At 45.0% G+C, this 17,143-nt stretch overlaps 1 protein-coding gene across 1 annotated transcript in view; it reads right to left on the bottom strand.

Moving 5' to 3' along the window:
• The window catches only part of CADPS (calcium dependent secretion activator), a 214,160-nt gene that overhangs the window by 90,494 nt on the left and 106,523 nt on the right, over positions 1–17,143 (bottom strand). Inside the window, 3 exon segments of the mRNA XM_068408648.1 lie at positions 6,680–6,892; positions 8,000–8,108; positions 16,381–16,447. Coding sequence (XP_068264749.1) covers positions 6,680–6,892; positions 8,000–8,108; positions 16,381–16,447 — 389 coding nt within the window.

The raw sequence follows: 17,143 nt of genomic DNA on the forward strand, positions 1-17,143 counted from the left end.
GATGGCAGCTATTCATTTACAGATATTTCTAGAAAACTCTTCGCTGGCCTGGCCGGGCAAGGCGGGAGAAGTTTTCCAGCCTGTGTGGTGCTCGCCGGCAATGCACGGCAGCGTGCCCACCATGCCCACCGCGCCCGGCCGCACGCTCTGAGGGGCGGCAGGGTCCCCTCCTGCCCTCGCTGGTTGAGCAGAGCCGACGGACACGCTTGGCCTGCGACTCAGTAAAGAAATACCATGGGGAAGCGCCTAGAAACCTCGTTCTGTCCGGCTGTGCAGAGCGAGAGGCTTTACTAGCAAATACTGGGTTTTGGGGCAGGGGGGGAAAAAAAAACATAGCAGAACTGAAAATGCCAGGCTGTTGTTTGTGAGCGAGCTGCTGGCAGTGCCGGCTGGTGACTTACCAAGTCCCCTCCTCGCCGTGCGCTGCAGCATCGCCACCCCTGAAAGGTGATGTGTGTGTGTGCGTGTGTGTGTGTGTGTGTGTGTCGGGGGCTCTGCAAACCCCCTCCTCGCTGCGAGCTGTGGCCGCTGCAGCAGGCTGGACCCCCCTCTCAGCTGGACAGCTAAGAGCTCTTTTTTTTTTTTTTCCTTCATATTATTCCATGTTAGAAGACAGCTTTACATTTAATTGGCTGTTTATTCCTGTGTTTTATGGCTTTTCCTCTGCTGCAAACAAATTATTTTCTGCTCGAGGTACAATTTTAAGAAACGATTATGAATGTTCCTGTAAATCACCAGACACACGAGGCACTGAATTGAAATCTAAGTTATCTAATGGTTGGTAGTTAAATGAATAAGAATTTGTAGTATACACTTACATAATTCCTTGTGTGGCAAGTTAAAAACACAGTTTTAGAACAGCTATTTATAATATAAAACATTGTTTCACAGCATTTTTATAACTATTTAAAAATATTTTGAATTGGATGACTGCAGAAACCTGTGAATTTGTATTATGTAAGCTAGAGTCTCATGCTTCTTAAAGCACGTAGAAGTGATTTACAGGCTAGTTTTAAATTCATGCAAGTTATGTGAGAACTGAATTCACATTTTAATTCTGCATTCCTGCAATGAAGCATCTGCAAGTTGACAATACAGAAGACACAGCAGCGTTCTCATGATATCTCTAACTATCTAAAAAAAAATAAAGCAATTAAAGCACAAAACTAATAATCTAATAGGATAGCAATGCATTGTAGTGCAAATACATGTAATGTTGCCAGACCCAAGTTCATTCATTCATTCACTCTTTCTTTCTTTCTTTCAAAGTGGCAAAATTCTGTATTTCCATCAAATTAAACTTTTTTTTTTTTCTGTAAAAAGTCTGATAAGAATCCTCTTTGGAAATCCAAACATTTAGAAAACAAAAAAGAGAAAGAAAAAAGAAAGTGTCTGCTGAGAAGGAATTCTGCCTGCTACCCAGGGGTATGTTTATACAGACACGCACATACTCACACACAGAAAAAAAAAGAAGAAAAAAGAAACAAAAGGAGGAAGAAGAAAAAAAGGAGTCTTGTTTGATGGCCAGGAGGGATGACACCGCCTGTTCCTTCTCATAATTGCATTCAGATACTCCAGATACATATTTGCCAGCTCTCATGACCCACTGATGCTATTCCCTCCTAAGGAACGCAGGCACGCACCAGGTATTAGAGAAGCAGCTTTTAACACCAATAAAGGATTTGTACTGGGTGTATTTCAGACTGAACAAAGACTAAGGAGAAGCTGTTTTACAGCACAAGTTTGGGATTTTGTCTTTTTCAAAGTAGGTATTCCAGTGGGAAAAGGTAAAATAACAATTCCCCTGTCTTATTCTTTGCCAAGCATTGCTTTGATTGGTGATTGAGACCCATGCTAAAACATTAATTTACGATAATTTGGGGGAACAGCAGCACCCCTCCGTGACTAATGTATTTAAGCCGGAGTGGTCATCATCTCCAAAGCCAGGGTGACCCAGAGAGCTGCCGCTTGCTGCTGAAATCTGAGTTTACAGGACAGGGAACTGCCAACCCTCGATGACTCAGGCTTGTTTTCACAAGGTGTGTGTGGAGGGTTTTTCTGGGGGGTCTCCTGTGGAGTCCTGCACCTCGTCTAGTTCTCTCTGGGCCTCCTGCCCTACCTTTCTAGGCTTTGAGGTGTCCGTGGTTAGCCCCGCACACTGGTGCGCTGCACCAAGCTAATCATCGGCACGGAGAGAAAGGATATTGTCAGAGTGCAAAATGATCTGTTTTCAGGCAGGAAGCAGTCAACTAGATGTAAATTCCATGAAACAAAAGAAGGTACTATTTACAGTTTTATTGTGATGTTAATTAATATTTACATCTTGGAATGAAAAATAGAAATGTTAATGATTGGCTTTACTAAGAGGATCACTTGATGCCAATGTGAAAGCCAGGGAGAGAAGGCAATTATGCAAACATCACATGCATCCTAATTTCAGTATGGAAACTTACATTTCAAGCCTCAATTCAGGAAAATAACATGGCAAGTTTGTACTACAAAATCTAAACATGAGAAAGATTTAAGAGAGAAAAAAAAAAGCACATTGCATATGTCAGATAATCTAGTCTGATTATCTGAGCTGTGCTAGCTACAGGGAAGCACTTACCCTTGAGTCCAGCTAGAAGTTAGCAGGGTAAGAAGGAACAAACCAGAATAACATAAAGACTAGCAACAAGGCTCAGGAAAGCAGACAGGAGCCCTAACCTAGCAGCTAAATATTTGGGTTCAAGCAAAGAATGAAAAAGAAAATGAAAGAAAATTAAATCAACCCCAAAAAAAAACCACTTACAGCTGGAAATTTCTTAAGCAGCTCAATAAACCTGGCTACTTATTATGGGGGAACAAATCATTACAAATTCTCAAAACAACCAGCTCTTTGTATATGGTGTGATTAACAGTCATTAAATATAAACAGACATGAAAAAATGAAATATAACCACAAGTGATACGTAAAACAAGTACGGACCAATCTTTCATGTTAAAAAGAAAAGGATTTAAAAAAAAAAAAGAATGTTGAGCATGTTTGGGAATTTTGTTTGATGCATCAGTAACACAGAACGAACAAAGATTGGTGCTTTCAGACAAGTGACCACTTTTATGAAGCTTAAATATTGCCAAAAGGTGTAATATGTATTGGCAGCATTATTGACTATAATACTGTGCATGATTTCAACAGTAAACAAGAACAGTTTTGGGTTTTTTCTCTTATAATGCGAACATTGGAGAAAAGCACAGCTTTGCGTGAATGGAGTTTTTCTTTTAAATTGTAGCAAAACAAAAAAAGCAAAACTTTTCACTCTAACAGATATTGTTCACCCACATAAAAGGGGTTGTAGAGTCATACAAAAATTAATGAATAGCAGGATCTATTTTTTTTTAAGTATTTAAATTGCAAATAAAATAAACTCCACCCTGGTTTGGAGCTGTCTGTTTACTTCCTAGTCAAGTGCTTCTGTTGAACTCTGGATGAGAATTTGAGTGCTGCTCGAAGTTCGTGTTTACTAAGTCAAAAGAGGTGGGAACCAAATGAATTCATTATTTCTCCCAAGTTTCTCCAACAGCAAAATATGTTCTCAAGTTTCTCTTTAACAGACAGCTCCATCACAGGAGCGGAGGGCTGGATTTTCTCTGCATGTGCATGCATGCGCATGTGCCATCTCGGACCGCTACAACACGAAAGTTATAACAACAGTTACTCGTCAAATGGCTTAACATTTACTTCTTTGCATATCCTCATTCGCCATAGCCTCTAATAAGCACAAAATATATGACAGATATAAAGATCAATGTACAAGAATAAAATGTCTCGCAAAAGTCCTTACCTTTCTGCAGGCAAAAAAAAAAACCCAAGCCACAAAAAAACCAACAACAAACCAAGACCCTTTTAAAAATGCAATACTTGATATGTTTGAATTTTAAGACTGAAGGAGCTGAGATATGTATTTGTGCATTTAAGACTCCCAACAAGCCATCATGTGTGGCATGAATGACTCACTGCTGCTTCTTATTATTTAACTGCTGCGCCTGATGACTTTTGCAATGAGCATTCCCACGTACAAACGGTGAAACATGACAAATGAGTAGCCCTTGCTGTTGAGATGAAGGTGTACTATGGTGTGCTGCCCTCCTCCTCTTGCAGGATGAATGTCCTGTGCACTAAGAGCTTTCACAAGAATCTAGATCCAAGGGAGGAGGAGGAAGACTGAGGACAAAACGCACTATTCACCTAGCCCAGAGGATGCTGAAGTAGCAAGGCATCATCAGGTCGAGGAGCTGACTCATCTCCCCCTTCCATGCTTTGGCACAACACGACCAAAAGAGTTTCCCAGTGCCTGCAGCAAAAAGGGGAGCCTGAGGCCACCCAGCTGATGGGGAAGACATGATGGAAAGAGGGTGGTGGCATAAAAGAGGCTGAATGATCCAGATTTGGAGCTGGTATTGTCATGAGAACAAGTGAGAGAAACTGAGGTCAGATCCTGACCCCCTCAAACGCCCTGGGGGTGGCCAGGAGGTGAAATCTCAACTGTTTTCACCAGAAGTGAGGATGAAGGATCCCTGCCTCCTGGCAGGCAAGCAAGATGGAAAAAGCAAGGTCAAACCTGTGGTGTTTCTACAGCTTTGAGCACAGTCAGGCTGACAGAGGTCTGCAGGACCACAAGCAGCACAAGTCTCCAGTGGACATGCTGGGCTGTGGTTAGGTGTAGAGAGGACTCCTGGGCTCCATCACCGACTTCGCTGCTCCCTGGCAAGGACTAGGACAAGCCAGCTGCCCCTTCTCCACCCCGGGTAACCTAAGCAGGGGGGTTCAGCTCTCCCCATGCACACAGCATGAGGCATGGTGACAGCACACCTGAAGGTCCACGGCCCCAGGCATCCCCTTTCTCTTTCCAAACTCCTGGCAGACTTTGCTACAGCTGCTGTCATGCAATTAGAACGTGTCTGGGAAAGGCACCCTTCACCTGATCCCACATATTGGTCTGGCAAAGTGAAACTCTGTGAACATCAGGAATTTACCCAGCAGAAAAATCCTCCAGGCCTGATGTCTGCAGGGATGGGAGAAGCCTGGAAGGAAAGTTGCTTCCCCAGTTTGATGTTCTCTCACTGTCCTCATCCTAATCCGTTGGGATGATGCTGGGACAAGGAAGAGCGCATCCTCTTTGCACCAACCACAGCACATCGCATCCTTCAGCATCACTTGTCAGGGGAGGGAGCCACAAGTAGCATCCCTCTGCCTCTCTCCCTTGCTCTGCTTTGAAGGCTTTTAGCATGTAAAAAAGCAGCCATAGAAGGACTGTGCCTGGGATATCCAAAAACCTGGGCAGAGGGACAAACAGCCCCTGGGAGTGCTCTCAGGTCAGCACGTTTCCGCCAGGTCTAGATGCTAATCACAGCCAGTAAACTTCCCATTGCAAGAGCCCAATTCCTACCTCCCATCTGGGCTTTCTGAGGTGTGTCCTTCCTTCCCGACCCAAATCCTTTACACCTTACACCCCCAAAGACAGTGACCTGACTGGGATGAGGAGGATGAGGGTCACTGAAATGAAAATACTGACTATGTGTTTACCACGCGGCATCATGCTATGTCTCGCTCACAGCAGCAGCAATGCAAGGCAGAAGGGAGTCCAAAATATGCAGGCATGTGGAGGACACAAAAAAAAGGCAGCAAGCAGGGGTTTTCTGCTGTAACATTGATCGTACAGCTGTATGTCTTGCATTGCTATTTTCTATAAATACTGACACGAAGAAATTAAACCAATATAAAAGACGGTCAAATGATATTGATAATTAAGGGGCAGATTTTCTGAGTTCCTTACAACAAAATACTCCATAACAGCTTTACAAAGACTATTTGAAGTGTTACAATCTGACTTAATTAGAAGAATTTGCTAATATTTACCACTTTTCATTATTTTACTTATATTTAATGATACTAATTCTTAAATTTTGCTGAAACTAGCACGAACTGCCATACATTACATAACAAAGGGGCTCCAGACGTGTGATCAAGACCTCCAAGAAAAATAAGTGAGGAGGCATTCGTCTGGCTTATAATCAAATTACATTTGCAAGACAAAAGAAATTGCTCTAAATTTCAAATTAAGCAACTGGGTATAACTGCACAGGACATGCAGCATAGCTACGACTTAAAAGATGATTGCTTTAAATTCACATCTAACTGGCCTGCAAAGCAACCTGTTAAAAATACCATATGTTTTCCTACAGTTGAATATTCAACAGGAGACCTCTTTTTGTGTGTGCATTTCATACTTGCAAGATTTGCACCTGTAGTTCTGAGCACGTGACGCATTTGATAGACAGCTAATGGCGCTAATGAATCGCTCTGGTCTGGGTGTGCAGTTTATTGTGTGGGGGTAAACGCGTGTCTGCTGAAAGCAAGCTCGGTCTGAGGCTCTCAGATCCCAGTTTCTCCTCCATCAAGTATTGCACTTTAAAATACTCATTGACAAGTTCCCCAAGGAATTTTGTTTCTTGGGCTTGGCTGCGCTAACCACACAGGTTAACTGCTTCTGGATCCACTGATGTAAAAAGCAGCTTAATGATAATGACAAAAAATTAATTTTGGAGTCAGAAACACATGTGCGAATATTGATTTACATCAGTGCAGAAAATCTTTCCATCAAAGACTTCTGCTCTCTAGGAGAACTTATTTACTTACAAAATTGAGAGATTGGGGCGTCTAGCTGGGGTACATTTCCTCCTTTAGCATTTAGTTTTTGCACTTGGGTAGGCGGCACAGGTTTGTGAGACTGGCCGGTGGCTCGGTACATGGCTTGGACCCACAGGATACGGTCCTGCTCATCGTCACTTGCAAAAATCACCGTGTCTCCTTCCTTCACAGCGTTGAAGAATGCTCTGCCGCCCTCCAAACCTGGCAGGAGAAGAAGCGACAACGGAGTTTCACAGACTTTGAGGCCAGCCAGGGGATCTCCCCCAGCCTCCCACCCCACCACTGCGCTGGGTGTCCCCTCAGCCAGCCCCTCGCTGCCCCCGGGTCCTGGCTGAGCTCCATCCCCATCCCTGCACCAAACTCACCTGCAAGACAGCCCACCAGGTCCCCAGGTAGCACACTCCACCACAATTACTAAAACATGTCCCAACACACTCGGATTAACTGCGCCTCTCACCTACAGCCCCGTCTGTGACAGGTCCCGTGTGAATTGCGCCACTGCAGCCCCATTAAAAATGGGTTTTGAGGGGCTGTGATGGGAGGTCTCCCATTAGACCGAGTGCACCAGCGCTCACACTGCACAAAAGCTGCTTGGGTGATGTGCTTATTTCTGCCTTTGCCCTGATTCAGCACCGTCTCCCTAACATGAGAATGAACCTGGAATCAACGTCCTGCAACCAGCCTACAGCGTCTTTCTTCATCTCCTCTGGGGATACCATTATCCAGGGCACGGTGAGGATCACCACGCTCAATGTGTTGCCCCACTGAAATAAATGTGGTGCTCGTCCACTTGTAGAAGGTCTCACCAGTCAACAGGTACCTCCAGGTACCAGGGGGCTTTCTGTCCTTGCCCCTTCCACTCCCTCACATCCATCCAGAGAGAAAATGGGGCAGGCAAAAATGCTGGGTTGGTCCCATAAATATTTTCTACAATAAAGACAGGCATAGCTGCTAACCTTTTATTTAGGGAATATAATCTGAAGGGACAGGTTACGATCATTACTCAATTTGAGCATTCAGTTTACAATCAAATTTCATTGGGATTTAAGCATCCAATTCACCCAGGCTCCTCAGAAGAGACAAGTTTTCCCCTCCTTTGGTGCAACTCCTAGCTCGATTCCTTAGATCTATTTATTGCAAAGTCATGCATAGCTAATGATCAATATAAACACAAACGTATTTAGAATAATGCTGATCACAGTCCAGCTGCAAGCAGGGGGACGGAGCGAGGACTCCCGCTGGGGAGCCGTACGCAGCGCGGCGAGCACGAGCACCCGCGGGCGCAGCAGCAAGCTGCCGGCCCCGTACCTGGCTGCGGGTCGGTGTAGTCCACAGTGTATCCGTCGAGCTGCAGCAGCTCTTGAGGTTCAGCTTTTTTCTCCCGGTAGCTGCACATAGCAAATGTATATTGACTAACCTGAAGAAAATCACAAAGCTAAGATGGCACCGGGTGATCACAACAAGGCAATCCAAAGCGCTTACAAATGCCGTACGCTGACGGTGTGTTTACAGGGACTGGGGGCGGTGGGGTAATTTTGACGGTCATTGCCCATACAAGACAGACTAAACTTTTTACCAGGCTTTTGCAAAGCTTTCTCTGAACGCACCCTGCTGCGGCAGGCATCTAATTCCCCGCATCAGTACATACAGCGGTTTAATTTCCCCCAAAAGAGGAAGCTCCACGCTTTAAAACCCTCTATCATTCATCCCTAGACAAGTGCAAGAGTGACACCCTGTCACAAACAATGTGAGCTAAACTGCTAGGTGCCAGTCATATTAAAGCAATCTTAAGATCCCACTGATCTCGGCAGTTGTTGTCATCAGTGCTGTAAATGGCAGCTCTCACTCCTCTGAGGTACCATCTGCATGACACGACACATTCAATGTCAAGCTCTTGACGGAAGCCGACTCAGCTGCGGGGGCTCTGCCAGGCTCCCGAATCGCCTTTAGGAGGCCATCAGGCCGCATCAAGGCCCCGCGCGTACTCGGCGTGCTGCGATCGGGAGGGTCGGCGAGAAGCTCGTCCAGGGAGGAGAGGAGAGGATTCTCCGTGCTCCAGGCTAGGAACTCACGGGGAAATTTACTGTCAAATGATTTCAAATGACTTTGTTAAGGTTGTGTCACATCCTGGACGCCTGACGTAATTTTATTCGTCTGGACATTTTCTTGACCTCTGGAGGAAACTTTAAAACTCTGGTGGGTGGCGATGGATCGTGCTCATCATTTTTGGGAAGTCGGGAGAGATCCTGAAAGATGGACAAGCGGCTGGGCTGGGGGATTTTGCCTCCAAACTCCAGACAAATGGCTCAGCTACAAATACACACACAGCACCTATTTTAGTGGCATCTATCGCTAATAAAATGTCATTTATTTAAGTCAGGGGCCCCGTCTATTGGCGTAGCGTCTCCCAGCCGGCGCTCGGTTTCTTGCTGCCCTCTATGGGCTCTGCTAGCTGCCAGCCTGCTCTCAGCCCTGCCTGCACCCTGCCTTCCTCCAGGAACAGCTCCAAAAGCCACCTAAGAATAAACCCTATCATTAACACATTTGTGGGAGTAAGACTAAAAGTGATGCTTTAAGCATCTTGCATCCTCCTTAAAACCACCAGCACTGACGGAAGATTGACAAGTAACAGACCAATAGCAGGAACACACCGGTGCATATTCTCTGCTATGAACTTTGAATGCGTACCATCGTACCCGCAACACAAAAACTAAAAAGATTAACACGAAGAAATGTTAAAAACAATCTCGTGCCCCACCGCACACCATTCAGAGGACTCCTGCAGCGCTCGTTCAGGGGGACGTGCAGTATATTGCTGCCATCTCCTGGAGATGCTCCTGAATGGGCTTTATTTACAGTAAGATCCCAGAGATTTCATCTGAGCAGGGAGGATTTGGTTTCTCTGTGTTAGACAGCCTGAACTTCAGCGACTGCGTGGTAAATTTAATTCCTGAAATGACTCAGTGCTAAACTACGCTGACATTGATTGAAAACATTAATACAACTAATTTTTTTTCCTCTCGTGTATACTCTGTAGCAACAGGTAAAATTCATTCAGTAGTTCAGTTTCCTATTCTCTAACCCTGAACATGAGGTCTGTATTTCAGGCTCTTCTTCATGTACAAATAATTCCTCTCACCTTTGGTCCCAGAAAACATTCTTCATCCCTATCAATAAGCCAGCCATACCAACACAACACTAACGTATGGAAACACACGCAGGCAATTCAGAGCTTACACCTCTCCTGTTAAATGTTATAAAAGACAGATGTAGAGAGTAGGCTCCCATGGAGCCATCCTGGGATAGACGCAAAGCAGATTGGTCTCTCCTGTTAGTATTTACATGATTCCCTTGGAAGAAGCTGCCCTACATCATTATCAGAAGAGATCTCTAAGAGAAACCTAGAGGTCATCCTATAACGTGCGATGAGCCAGGGCTCATCTGGGTTCACATCCTGCTCCTTCTCCACTCACACAGCTCAGGTCTGAAGCCCAAGCTCAGGATTGCCCAGGAGCTTGCTGGCACGAGGCAAGCTAGGATGAGGCTGGAGGGAGGGGAGAGCTATCGATGGCCTCTGGAAAAGGTGCCAACGGTGCCGTGCAGAGCGCCTGCACCTAATCAACTCCAGCTACGGACTTCAGGGACGGGTATAGCAACATGGCTGTCCTATCCTGCTGCCTAAAGCATTTACTGCTTGGGGTCAGAAAGAAGCTGACACCCTGGCTACCACTGCAGTGTAGCAGCGGTAAAGCAAAACCTGACAAAACAAGATTCTAGAAAGCTCCGTATGTCACGATCATGCTCCACTGCTGAACAGCCCTGTAGGGTCAAGTGGAGCTTGCAGCTTGCCTTTCATCAGTCCTCTAAAAATATTGTGCTTTACAGAGCCTGCTTTCTGTAGAAGCTTAGAAGTGGCCAGACAAGTGAAACAGTTAACAGCAGAAATTAATCTTACAGCCTGCTGAGTTCACACTGAACCATAGCTGAGTATGAAAGCGAGCGAGCAGATGGGATGGGCAAGATGAATGGTTTGAGTAATTGGAAAAAACACAGATACAGAGAGGAAACTGAAGGAAGACAGAGGAGAAATCTCTGCCCAGTGAGGGACAAACTCTCAAAGCAGCTGGGATTTCATCCAGGGACTCGATGAGGGCCAGGAAAGGAGCATCTAAGGAAGCTGAACTGAGCGAAACTAAAAGAAGGGAAATAATCCAAGGCTGCCCTGGCTGCTTCATTACACAAAAAGGGAAAATGCTTTGACAAATAATTTGAGACAAAAGAACAGAAGGAAAAGAAAGTGATGAAAAAAAGAGGAAAAGACAAAGAAATTCAGGAAAGGGAAAGCAGACAGCAGGAGACAAATGCCAAAGTTCACTATTCCCAGGCTGCTAAATTAGATCTGACTTTCTTGGCACTCAACCATATTCTGTCACCAGCTATATAATCCGACTGATTAATAAATACAGTACATATGTATTAACCAGTCCTGACGTCGTCCTTGTTTTTCTACCAGACTCCTGCTTTAGCAAGCACCGCTTTCCCTGGGATCCTGCTCAAACCTGTTAATTGTCGTCCCTCACACTCCGAGCTCAGCCATCCACCTCCCCCTTTCTCACTGTTGACATCACACCGCCCAACTTGGGTTAAATTCTTAAATGGACCTTTCCTAGATTAACAGCATGCATTTTGTCCCAAGGGAGAGAAACTGTGCTAAGATACTGCCAGCTGTAATACAGCTTTCCACTTTGATGGGAGACTCTTGTCCTCTGGTTGCAGCTGTATGTTGCCTCCCGAGCCCTTTCCTGACACAAATGAGCAGAGGAAACGATCTAGCTTAAAGAAACAAATGTGAAAACAACAGTTTTCACATCTCGGCATGTCCATTCAGCCCTAAACAATTGCACGTAGCAGTTGTCCTAACGTCTTCCTTCAAGCAGGAGGTGTGCATGTGCTCTCCTGGGGCAGGGCTGTGTGATGGGAAGCCAGCCCACGTGAGTACGGACGGGACACGCAGGACCTGCCATGGCCACATGTAACGAGCTGTGGCATCTGTTTAACCCGCAGTTCCCAAACATTTTGTATTTATCAGCAACACTCAAGGTTTCTCAAGAATCACCACCTATGCCCAGTTCTCAGCGAGGGTCTAACTGAAAATATGATTTAATATGATTATGGGGACCAGCTACGGGTCATTTGCCTTGACTTGAGGACCACAGGCTAGGACTGCTGGTGTGGTATACTGCAATTTGGCTGAATTATTTTCAAATTCTATTGGTTATGCAGAGTTACTGAACACTTACTTAATTTCATTTTATCCCGAGTTAGCTGAGTTTTGCTAAAAGCAGGAACTGTCACTGTTAGTCTAAATTATAATGAGTTCAGGGAGTCTGTCACTAGAACAATAGATCCAGGCATAGACACTGCAACTGGTTTTAATCTGCAGAGAGTTGATCTGCTTCCAAAAACATTCTGCAAACACCATCAGACACAATCAGCCGAAAACTGCTTCAAGCTACTCAGCAGACATGTCATCCAGGTACCATGGAGTGTTACTTCCCATATGCTGCCATAGCACAGAAATGGGGTTATGACAAGAGAAGAACAGATTCAGTCTGAAATCTCAACATAATTAATTCACTTGCCCTTAAGGATCATTATAAGAAATTTCCTATTGCAAAGCCAGCAAACCCACCAGAACCAACATCAGTGTTGTTGCCAGTACAGCACATTAGACCTTGCAAAGAATTAATACAAGCTCTGTCAGCTATCAAAAATCCCACGATCAAGGGTCTAACTGGCAAACTGGCTGAAATGTGTATGCTGTGCTCAGGCAGCTGGTAGAACCACTTAGGAAACACTTATAACATCTGTGGTGGATGTACATTTTCTTTCCTAACCAGTCACTGACAACTTTGCCCTAAATCACTCCATTGCTTTCGCTTACCACTGCCACTGGCGTTACTGTTGCCTTTACGAAGCATTTTCCTCACTTGTGATGCTGCGGACCATTTCCATCCAAGCTCAGGGCCATATTCTGCCATCACTTTCACGCTGCATATCTCAGGATTTAAAATTAGGCAAGTAACGAGTCTCTGCCATGTAATTTACATCTAATCAGTATTCTGCTCTTCTGCTGCTCATCTCAAAGGGTGTCTACGAGAAGGGTGGGCAGCATGCAGAGAGGACTGCGATTCATTCGAAAGAGAAAACTATCCCCTCTTAACGCACGGGTGCATGCTGGAGGAGCACACGTACCAGCTCTGCCAGCCACGCCATGCCATGCACCTTCCTTGAGGGGCTGAATCAAGTCCACCCAGCAATGTCAGTGACGGAGAGGTGAGGCCCAGTTCTAGAAACAGCACAAAGGAACCGCTCTCACCCACTACACCCAAACAAATAATCTCCACTCCTTACAACCCTCGCAGCTACACAGACACAGAAGGTGCGAGGGATTATTCCACCCAAATTACAAGGCACTTATTGCTCCTTTCCCTTCTCTCCAGGTCTTACACAAGCCAAGCAGCAGTGGAAATGCTCCCTGCAGAGCTCCTTTTTCTACATACGTGCACAAAGCCTCTGTTCATACTGGCGAGGCATCGCTGACACAAAAGAGACAAACTGCCATCAACACCTTCCTCCTTGGTGCCGCCCAGGCAGTTTGGCACCTTTGTGCCTTGTTTAGATGCTTATGAAGAGTCTGAGTATTTATTACCATGAATTTCTTAACTGCTGGTACCAGGAGGCAGAGCGGTACCACACAATAGCAGTGAAGGACCTGAGGCTGCGTCCATCTGAAATGGGGAAAGAGGGGCAGGAGAGGGCACAGGACCAGGAGCAGGAGGTTATTCTGCAAGGGACAAGAGAGGAGACAGAGCTGCAGTGGAAGATGCTACAGGTAAGGGACAGAGACACGGGATCAGAAAGGATATGTTTAGTTATTCATCCAAATCTACAGCTTTGCCCTCTTGGCAGTGTCACGGACTGACCAGACCACTATATCCCAAAGGGACTTTATGCTTTGGACTCCATCTCTCAGCTCTGGTACAAGCAGGAGCCTGGTGCGGACAAGTGAGCTCCTGAAACAGGGGCTGCTCCTCGTCCATTCTTTATGTAACTGAGCCAGGTCACCTTCCTGTGGGGGTTATTCTCTGCCTGCAGTTTAGCAGAGTTCAGAGCATCCTGGACATCAACACCTTTGCTGCCAATCCCTGTTCGTACCAGCACCCATCCTTTGCATTGCATGAAAAGCAAATGACAAACATACGGACAGCAAAGTATTTTTATTCCATCTTTATTGCCTGCTGACATGTTCAATATGCTCAAACTACATCTGAGGGACTGCATAGAGAGTGTTTCTTGTTTATATTTGATGTACGGCAGAACACTTTACATTGCACCAAATGTTGAGCAAACGGTAACATAACAGAGAAGCTGCAGTGGCAGCTGGAATTTCTGAGGTGGGCTACAGAGACTCTCTGGGGGCAAAAGTCTGCTCATCTTATTCAAATGAATTGCTTTTCTGGCCAAATTCTGCTCTTATATGCCAACTGACGAATACAGACCTAGTAACATGAGAAAACATGGAATAACTTTGAGAGCTTCAATTCCACAGCAAGCTGAGGAATATATAGCAACTGAGAACTAGAGAAGTGACTGCAACCACACAGAGAGGCCAGAAGAAAGGCTCCTTGAGAAAGATATGGGAATCCATGTCCAAACCTGCAAACCCTCACACACAAGAGTATCAATGGATTACTCACGGGAGAAGCTATTTTAGGAAAGAGAATTCTCTGCTTTGGAGAATCCCTGTTCACAGGGAAAAGGAGACTGAGAACTTGGTCTAATACGAATGAACCAGCTCTTGGGGAAAAGCAATACTAGCTGCTCTACAGGTGATCACAGACTGCCATAGCACTTTTAACTTCATTTCAGAACATAATAAAGGAAACATACAGAGAAAAGCAATACCTGAATCCCTGCCCAAGAACAAGGTAACTGCATAATGTTCCCAAAAAGCCTTTCCTTCATTATGGCCTCTGCTGCCTCTTATCCAGGAGACAGTTTGGGATTTACCTCCAGTGGTCCAGCTCTGCAAGATGCCGGGTTCCCCTGTGAGGTGCCATGCACCAGGGACCTGGCCAGTCCCTGTATGGAGGGTGCATTTGCAAACCAGATGCCTCTAGGAATGGATCACATTCTAGGTCACACACAGATACTAAATCCATCACCTTTACCTAAATCTAAATACACTGCTTGGGCAGATAGAGGCATTTTGACCCCATTTGGAGTACAAAATGAGCACTTAAAACTGTCACTGCTGATCATATCGGTTATTGGACTAGGCACTCAACTGGTCTCTCCAAATGGGCTCCTGCTTACATGGGTCATGCACATCGTAAATCCCTTTTACCTCCCCAAGATGGATTTTCTTATCTGCCACACAGTTCAGCGCTGTGGAAGCCAGCAGTGATGGACAAATGGGGAATGTAATTAAGCTTCCTACTGAGACAGTTGAACTTGGAGTAATAATTAACTCAAAACAAACTAACCAGTTTACACTAGGTAATCTAGGAGCAGAGAAGCCAGCTGTGTAAAGTGGAAGATGGACCACGTGGACTCCTCTCCTTACCAGCACAGGAAAGCCAGCACACAAGTATGCTCCATCCAACACGTGGAGCCTGGTGCACCTGGTTTACACCATCTCAGTTCTTACACATGGGTGAAATCCCAGTCCCTCTGTGACAGACCTGCCATCTGCTTCATCAGCAGTAGGATTTCACCCTCTGACTTGATCACTTTGGATGTGCACTGGCAGAAGATGTCAGTTGGATCCTATCTTATTCCGTCAGGCACCTCTGTGTTGCTTTCACCGCAGCACCCTGCACAAAGATTTTATTTCTCATACTTGGAGATAACATACCCTGGGGAACCCAGAGAGGAGGGAGGGAGAATGGACCCAAGAGGACTCTGTGGCTTTATCAGGTTGGTGTGAAGATGGAGCTGCTCAAACTGGGGCCCCACACTGTGGCCAATGCAGTGATTTCAGCTGCCCTTGGGAAGGCGAGGGAAGATCTAACACACCAAGTACTGACCACATCCCTTTAGGTCACAGAGGACATCTGACTGTTTCCTTGAAATTCTTAACCATGGTCAAATATACAGGTCTACTGAAACTGGAAGAGCAGAAAGTGAAAGAAAGAAAAAAGGGAAAAAGGAAGAAAGACATTGCAAAATGATCAATGAGAGCTCTAGACAATGAGAGGCAGTAATGAACGTGAAGGCAAGATAAATGTCAAGAACGATATACTGACGCTGACACAGCCAGTGATGAAACTTCTATAGATTTCAATGGACTTCAGACTTTACCTGGAGGCTCAAAAGGAAGAATTTGCACCCAAGTACCTCCAGCCACGACAGACAAGAGCTTCCTCCTCGTCTCATTAATTCCTCACTAAAACTGGTTCTCCATTTCACCAAGCATTCACGTGCATCAGGAAACTCATGGCTAGAGGTCTGCAACTGGGATGTCCTTGAGAAGATGTATATGTTTAAAAAAAAATCCATGACTTAAGAGCCACCCTATGCAGAACCATAGCTCAGCATCAATTACACAGCACTGAAAACGGCCAGAGGAAAGACTTAAATATTTCGTGTTGTGATTTAAGATCACTTCTAGTTAAATCTGTTACCTGGACCAGGACAAAGAATCGTTTCTTCCATCTCTTCCAAACATTTTTACCAATGGCCCACAAATATCTAGGAGAAAAGGATAGGTGAGTTCAGTACACAAGTGACTACATGTCATTCTCTTGCTTTTCAGTATGTTTTCTTTACACCTAGAAGCTGAAGTTAATGTGCAAGCAGGAGTAATTACAAGACTCTCAAGCTCAGCAGCATTCATGAATGTGTTTATTTCTAGCCTGAACAAATAACCTGTAAAGAAAGCGACACAAAAAGCTCCCAGAGTCTTAATGTTAAACAGTATTAATTCTCTCTTCCTCTTCATCTTTCACAGCTCGCTCAGAATTTAGAAGCCCTTTAATGCCAGTGAATAGCTACAGCATGGTTGGATGCGTGAAGAATACATTTACAATGGAAGAATTAAGAGACAGAAACCCCAAGTGTTGTTGCTTTAAGTCTTACTCACAAAACCATTTGGCTGAGGGGAGCTGTCAAACAGAGGGATACTTACTACATCAAAACCAGTGCCCCAGATCCCAGTATCCACTGGACTGACTAAACCAGGTCTCTTTGCTGAACAGCTTGAGATGAATTCCTAGAAATCCCTTGGCTACAGATATTCAAGCAAACTGAATAATTGCTAAGGAGGATTGAATTTACTGTTTTCTACAAAGGAAAAATTAATTTTTAAAATTAATGGCAAAATTAGTATTTAATCTCTGTGATGAAGTGGCCGCTGTGACACTGTAACACAAACACTGGCAAAAATAG

Source organism: Nyctibius grandis, chromosome 10 (genome assembly GCF_013368605.1).
Source record: "Nyctibius grandis isolate bNycGra1 chromosome 10, bNycGra1.pri, whole genome shotgun sequence".
Taxonomy (NCBI): Eukaryota; Metazoa; Chordata; class Aves; order Nyctibiiformes; family Nyctibiidae; genus Nyctibius; species Nyctibius grandis.